The following is an 8538-nucleotide window of genomic DNA, read 5'->3' as shown; positions in this document are numbered from 1 at the left end:
TTGATCAAATAATATCATAAGCCTTATTAGATAATAGGTAAAAGCTTGATGGACGCTTTTACCCTTAAGACTAATTAAAAGGTTTCCTCTTGGGTGTATATATATTGAGAGATAATTAGAGAGTCTAAGGTTGGTTAATTGGCTAATCATAACACCTCAGAGTCACCCCACAACTCTCTCTCTCAAATCGTGTTCATCAAGAACACATAACTCCATCCTAACCGATACACCCTAAAGGGGAACCGAATCAGATTAAGAAGATGTCGATCTCCAACATCACTGGATTATCAAGTATTACATCCTTACTCGTTTCCATTATATCATCAAATAGAAGAAACTGATCAACATATTAGAATAAATCTTTTAAGATTCACTTAAATTCAATTACAATAATAACATAATAGATCTCTTATAGTTCACACTCGGTGAATTTTCAAAGATGAATATCCAATGATATAAATATCTCATTAACGTATATTATGTAATAAATCACATTTAGTGAATCTCCAAGGAGTTAAATACATCATCAGCATATATTAATTCACATTTACTGATTTCCAAGGATGTAAATATGACATACTTGTGTATCTCATCTTACACTCACCACGTTATTTCATGACCTTCTCATTATGTGGTTATACATTTGATGTGTCGTCTTAGACTTTAGTCTTCGCAACAACTCGCAAGTTGTTTCTTATACGAAACTATTTTTACAATATCCATTTAAAAGTATTCTTTTTTTAACATAAATCTTCCATGAAAAAAAAATCTATAAATAATTTTGTATGTCACAATAATATTTGTTGTATTTGGTTGTAATACTGTATGTGTTATCTGAAGATATTGAACACAAAATAATAATACAACCGAAACTACAACATAAAGTGTAAAGTACATTTTAATAATAATTCATATGGATAATCAGACGACAGTTACACATCAAATCTCAAATGTTATTACCTTTAACACTTTCATCATTCGACATGTATCATCTCAATGATATCATTTTATATTATGTATTCAGGTACTCCCTCAAATAGAAATCCATGCACACCTATTCTCATATCCTCGTTTCAATTTTGAAACCATACTCTTGAACAAATATGTTCAAAATAACATCAAGTTGTTATAATTACTACACTTAAGTAGCAAAGGCTGAACAATCAATCTTGTTCACACAACACGAAGTTGTTTTCATCATAATGTGTCCTTGAAAACGTTATCTTAGTTTAGCATATACTACTTTTAGCAAGAGTAGCGAACCATTTTCTAAAATTTAAAATATGAAAAACTTTGTTTAGAATCATTCTAAACCATTTTCTTAGTTTTACAATATATTATATTATTAATATCAAAAAGGGCTTATAAAATCAAATATCAAAACCTAAAACATCAAACAGTTCTATATGGTTTAGATTTAATATCCTTGTACTTAAACAGCTTTTAGCACACATGTTTAATAAAAACATGTTAAAATGCACACATTATAAAACTTAACGTTTTCATATAACGTTTTCAAAGAAAAGAGTTTATAAAATAGACCTTTTCTAAATGTTTCTAATGCACACAATAGAAAATTAAATGTTCAAATAAAATATTTTCAATCGGTATGGTTTATAAAATAAATAATTTCCAACGAACATGTTTGAACTTAAACGATTCTAAGGCGTACGTTAGAGGAAAGACAATACATACATAAATATTAAACATTCTGACAAAACCTTTTAAATTGTTGGTTTTTCTAGTGAATAGCCAAAAAGTCGTTCCATTAACATCGAGTTAATGCTTGAATTATTAATAACTTAATGAGAGAAATATGAACAGACACACGTGGAATCTTTTGTACACTATTTCACCAAAGAACACATGTACGCCTCACTACAATATTTTCTAGTACACCCATTAGAAAATTAACGTTTACACAAAACGTTATAAATAAATCATATCTTACACGCATGTTAGATATTTAGAAACACTTTTTAAACATATTTTTTATTAAAAAACCATTTATAACACACATGGTAGGATATAAAACGTTTACAAAAACCGATAAACCCGATCTAACGTGCACGTTAGATTTTCAACGTTTACAAGAAATGAATGGTTTACATAAAACCTTTTCTAACACAATTGTCAGACATAACGATTAATAAAATCATTAAACAAAACAAAAAAAAAATCCCAACGGTTTTCCAAGACCAGTTCTAACACTATAGTTATAATATAAATAATTACAAAAATCGTTTTCTAAAACCGAACGATTCAATCAAATATTACGTTTTGTAACACGGTATAGGATTTAAGATTGCACCATGATCTCTAAAAATCCAAGCACAGCAAGTTGTACTATGCACGTAATTTCCCAAAAGAAAATATTTATAAGATTATAATATCTAGAATATTTTTTTAAACCATTTCGTGAACCCAAAATCCTTATAAATAGGTTTTAAAATTATAGCAACAATCTCACGAAATCTGTTATAAGATTGTAGGACATGGGTAACATTTTATTTAAAAATTAAAATAAAATAAAATAAAATAAACGCTAACGATACTCTCGTTAGTAATGGGAAGTATCCTAGTATGATACCGTCTACCAAACTGAATAAATACAAACTTTTATATTCAAAATTGATATGATCCAAAGTCTTTAGCGGGTAATTTAACAAGTCTTCATGCAATATCCTTCTCTTGTGTCTTCGTCGCATTTGGTCTTCGACTAAGCGCCTTGACTACAAAAGAAAAGCAAACAAAATGTTGACGATTGTGGCTGAGGCACGAATTTAACACGCTTCCCTTAAGACATACCACGCCTCTACATAAGACAACGCGTCTGTCTCACTAGATACAACAATCCCACCGTAACATGCGGGTTCTAAAAGGTAGCATTACGTTAAAAGGTAGCTTAAGAAAATATACACTTGTTTTTATAAATAAATTTTTGTAGTGACCATAAATGCAATGTGTCCATGCTTAAAGAGTGGGGTACGTGGGTATACCGCAACAATTCCAAACACGACCCGAAAAACAAAATAAAAACTACAGGTTTTAGATTGACAGACACGGCTCGTTTTCTTAAACAGGTTAACCTCAACACCACTCGTTAAAAAGTGGGTTGATCTGTTAACTTGTTTAAGAATTTTAGAGATGTTCATATTTTTATTTTAGAGATAAAAGTGTTAGATTTTAAAGTCAAGTACTTAGTATGTATATATTTTTAAATCAATTTTATTTTAAACGTCCCAACCGTGTATTATGTGATATTTTCCGTTCACTTAGGTTGTATACCTTAACGTCCAAGGCGTTAAAGTTGATTGTACAAAGATTAAGAAGTGGAACATCACTGACTTCATGGAGTAAGGGGCGTTAAAGACAATATGGGTTGACATGTTAACACACTTTAAAATCCTCTACACTTGCACACTATAATTTAAACATTGTTTTTAAGTAAACCGAGTGGGGTAGTTAAACCATTTCATTTAGGCGTGATGGAGTAAGACGGGGGGGCGGGGTAATATGAGTGATGTGATACCTATATGGAGTTAAGGGGTATGAATGCATGCCACGTGACCTTATATTCTAATAATGATTGAGTTAAATATGTAAACCCCAGTTAGTTTATTACAGAGATAAACATACATGCAGAAACAATTAGAACTATTACAAATACTAAAATTTTTATATGAATTTGATTAATTAGTTGTTTAAACTTTAAATTATTACTAAGTACTAGATATTACTCATATTCATAAGTGAACTTAAAATGAGTTGACCCGAAACACAACTCGAACACTATACGAATTTAAATTGGTTGACACGACACGGATAAATAAATGAATGGGTTAGGGTTGAAGAATCTCAGCATGCCATCCTGCCAACCTGAAATCCATCAACCACGAACCCGATACAATCGACACCTCGTATACGTTGTATGCATGACAATTTCACAATTATTTGTTCGGCACAAACGTATAAAGGGTTGTCAGTTGTTGGCTTGTTGCACAATAATTTTTCACCAACTTTAGTTTTGGTGTACTCTTAATTTCCAGTTCAAATAATTATCATGTGCAGACTTAAACATGAAATGCAAGTGTAGTACTCAATAATTATTCACCAGCATTCTTTTTGGCGTACTCTTAATTTCATGTTCAAACAAATTAATATCATGTGGAGACTTAAGAAATGAAATACAAGTATAGTACGCAAAATTCAGTCCAATATATAAAGTTATAATCGATCACAAGCTGAAATCCAGGAAGAAGATATATTATTATTATTATCATTATCAATAGTCAGAAGTAATGGATAACAAGCAAATAGCCATCATTGGTGCCGGTATAGGGGGGCTCCTTGCCTGCAAATACTGTCTCTCCAAAGGCTTTAACCCCATTGTCTTTGATTTTGGATCCGAGATTGGTGGCATATGGGCTAGAACCCTGAAAACCACAAGGCTCCAAATACCCAAAGCTACCTATCAGTTTTCGGATTTCCCTTGGCCGCCTTCGGTCACCGATGACTTCCCTACCCAACAAGAGATGATAAACTATATTCGTTCTTACGCGAACCACTTCAACCTCATGCCTCACATCAAGTTACGTTCCTTAGTGAAGGGAATCAGTTATGACGGACCATCATCGGATGCATGGTCGCTTTGGAACGGTACTGGGGAAGTATTTCCACCCGAAGGCAAGTGGAATGTAACGGTTGAAAACACGCAAACCACCACCACCCGAGTTTATACTGTGGATTTTGTGATTCTTTGTGTGGGGAGATTCAAAGATGTTCCAAACATGCCGAAGTTCCCTGCTGGGAAAGGCCTGGAAGTTTTTCGAGGCAAAACTCTTCACTCGCAAACATTTGCGGAGATGGATCATGACGCGGCTACAGAGTTGGTGAAAGGGAAGAGGGTTGTCGTTGTCGGGTTCGGGAAGTCAGGACTCGATATTGCAAGGGAGTGTGCATCGATTAATGGTTGGCTAGTTGCAACTTAGCTTTTCTTTTCATGAAGTGGCTAATAAAATCAATACAACTTACAATTTAGAAAGAAATATATATATATATAAAATATATCTTAGTCCTGTTTTTGATCAAATTTAATGAATGAAATACAATATCATCGGATGTATTCAAAGGGAAGCACATATATATATATATATATATTTTAAAGTCTAGCGTATTCCTTGTGTTCCAAATCGTAGAACAATTAAGGCATGCTTAAACTTGATACCGTATTTAGGCTTCAACATCCGCCAAACAAAGATATAGGATCGAACCTCTTTGGCGGCATTAAATATAAAAGACCCAACATTGAACACTTAACTTAACTTCCGATTGTTGATCATTTTCAGGCCCAGAACATCCATGCACGATAGTGTACAGACGTGATCATTGGAAGCTAGCAAATTGGTATCCGTTGGGAATCCCGTTTGTGAATTTCATCTTCAGTCGCTTCCCGGTGCTTTTGGTCCATAAGCCCAATGAGGGTTTTCTGCTTAGTCTTCTGGCCACGTTACTCTCCCCTATAGTAAGTTTTTATTATTATAAAGTTGTTTGGAATATTTGAATATTTGATCACCAAATTTGCTGTAATGATCACCAAACAGCGTTGGGGATACTGGAAACTTGTCGAAACCTATGCAAAAATCACTCTTCCGCTAGCCAAATATAATATGGTGCCACAAGATAGTGTCCTAAAAGACACGTCTGCAGGTTTGCTTGCGTATATGCCTGATCCCGATGACTTCTTTGACGCGGTCCATAAAGGAAGCATCAAGTTGCAAAAATCTCCTAGGTATACATTCTATGAAAAAGGGATCTCCATCAAAGAAGACGACGATACACAGATAGAAGCAGACATTGTTATTTTTGCCACCGGCTTTGATGGTGTAGGAAAAATCAAAAATATTTTTGAATCGCCAAAGTTTGGTCATTACATTGCAGACCCACCACGAGTCGGTCTTTACAGGTTCGTCACTTTAATTAATTTGGAATTTTGGATCTACATCTTTGCTCCAAAACTAGACATTTGTGTGAATGAGTTGTAGAATCCGTAATTTTTATTACACTGTTTGGTTTTCTCATCAGTAATATAACGTTTATCGATTAGGGAATGCATTCATCCACGTATTCCACAACTGGCCATAATTGGATTTTCTGATGGCATCTCAAGCCTTTACACCTCTGAAATGCGGTGTCAGTGGCTTGCGGCACTTCTAGATGGCGCATTTAAGTTACCTAACATAAAAGAGATGCAGGAAGATATTGCAAAATGGGATGAGTATATGAAGCAATCACAGGAGGAATACCATTTTAGATCCTTCCTTGGTGCTTTTGAAATTTGGTACAATGATCAGCTATGCAAAGATATGGGTGTGAATCCTAAAAGGAAAAAAGGATTTTTGGCTAACCTATTTCAGGCTCATGGTCCTAGCGACTACGCCCAAATATGAATCCAACATCATCGGCGGTCCATCCATTTATCAAGAATGTTTAAGAGTCAGGTTGATCCATATGCATGTTTAATAACTTACTATCAAGTGATAGATTGTGCTATGATATTTTCAATTTATCATGTTTTGTAACGTACCCTTTTAATGTAAACTAGGTGCTATTAAACTCGCGCGTTGCGACGGGGGCATTATGGAAACTCGGGTCAGTATTGGCTCGCTTTGTTATTGGAATTCTTGTTGAAACTAATTATTATTAGTTTATTTGAAAATCAAAGTTAACTATTATTCTTATGAAATAATTAATTCAAGTTTGAAAGGAATTTAACCAAACTGATAAACCTAATAGATTGAAATTGTCAAATGAGCAAAGTTGAAAAAAACCAAAAACATGAAAAAACACTAGGACTGAACTGACCTAACCACCACCACCAGGATTGAACCGACCCAAGGGGGACTCGAACCTAGCCTAGGTCCCGACTTTACTAAGTCTTATCATCACACATGACAATCACCAATTCTTTTGTAACTTGATAGCTTCCACACACACCGGTGGTGGTGGTGGCGGCAATGAGAAAAACTATTAAATTGCAATATTAATAGGTAGTATGGTACCACAATAAAATACCGCAGTAGTGCAGTTCATCAACGTTTCATTTTTTTTAGGTTGTAATTAAAATAGAAAAAAGAAGATATATCTAGGGGTGGCTAGGTCGATCTTATCCTCATTTTGATATCGACCTAGCAACCCCTCAGTTTTATCTTTAACAAATCAAGATTAAATATATCATTCACCCCCTTAATCTTGATTCGTTTTTTTCAGATCTTCAGTCCGGAGCAATTTTCTCATCTCTTCAAACTTTATTTTCGATAGCGTTTTTGTAAGAATATCCACATTTTGTTTCTCTTCACTACAAGTTTATGTCTATCATCTATATTAGTTTCCTGGTTTGAGTCAAATTAAGTTTGAGCTATAAATATGCTTCTTCTATTTGAGTTTTGTATCCAGAAGAGTTCTTCAACAATTAATAAAGTTTCTTTAAGTGTTGGTGAAGTGCAATAACTCAAGACTCCTTCCATCCGATTTCAATTAAAGGCCAGCACAATATTATATTTAATATTGTTTGATAAGAAGTTACAAACCCCACTCCAAATTATCGTTAAACAAAAAGTCAAAAACCCATAGTGTCTTTGAAGTTTTGGTTTTCGTGTTTGTCTTTTCAAGACAACTCATAATTAAGAGTTCTAAATCCAATTTGGTTTTTCAACATATCTAACTTGTTCTTTAACAACAAACACACAATTCTACTAAAACCCACATCTCCACTTTGTGACAGCCAAACCTGCATGATATATTTAGGATAAACAGATGTTGCTACTAGGCTAAAAGGTGATTTTTCTTTTCAAAATAAAAAAATTAATGTGATGGAAATGGTTTTTAGGATAGAGAAAGAGTGATAATGATTTTAGGTGATTCACCATTTGAAATGCTAGATTTTTGATTAAATATGGGGTTGTCAGTTTTTGTCGGGTGAGTTGGACAAATAGTTGGTGTTCCGTCATTTGAAATAGCGGATGTGGTACATTTTTGGTGTGATCCGTCATTTGAAATGGCGGATGTCAAGACTAACACTTTCCATTTCAAATGGCAAGTGTGAATGGTACATGTTAGATTTGACAACTCCTAACATTCATTTTTCTTTGTATATTTTATTTTATTTATTTGTTTACTTATATTTTATTTTTAAAAAAAGCTAATAATTAGTATTATTTATAAAATAATTTAATTAATTACTAAAAGTAATTAGTATTATAAAAAATACTAATATGTTTTTACTTTTATTAATTATTTATAATTAATAGTATTATTAAAAAGACTAATAATACTAATTAGTATTATTAACTAACATTGATATTGATTAATATATTAATATTACTTTTAAGTAATAAATATAATATTAGTTGAGCTTAGTCTTATCTTTTTCGATAGTTTTTTTTTTTTTTTGATAAAATTGAGTTTTGTCCTTTGAAATGGCAAGTGCCGTCTGAACATCCGTCATTTCAAATGACAAGTGTGAACAGTATCCGTACC

The 8538-nt window shown here is 33.0% G+C and overlaps 1 protein-coding gene across 1 annotated transcript; it reads left to right on the top strand.

The window, feature by feature from the left end:
- The first annotated feature begins 4300 nt into the window (after positions 1-4300).
- Positions 4301-6674, top strand: LOC143562982 (putative flavin-containing monooxygenase 1). The gene is made up of 4 exons (XM_077050639.1): positions 4301-4971; positions 5349-5524; positions 5604-5965; positions 6107-6674. Exons 1-4 carry the CDS (start codon positions 4302-4304, stop codon positions 6447-6449), a joined length of 1551 nt encoding a protein of 516 aa, XP_076906754.1. The 5' UTR covers position 4301; the 3' UTR covers positions 6450-6674.
- The last annotated feature ends 1864 nt before the right edge of the window (positions 6675-8538 follow it).

The sequence above is a fragment of the Bidens hawaiensis genome, unplaced genomic scaffold, assembly GCF_021521415.1.
Source record: "Bidens hawaiensis isolate Kalapana, Puna unplaced genomic scaffold, B.hawaiensis_p1.1 tig00001179_1, whole genome shotgun sequence".
In the NCBI taxonomy this organism is placed as follows: domain Eukaryota; kingdom Viridiplantae; phylum Streptophyta; class Magnoliopsida; order Asterales; family Asteraceae; genus Bidens; species Bidens hawaiensis.
This window is presented reverse-complemented; position numbering and strand designations above follow the sequence as displayed.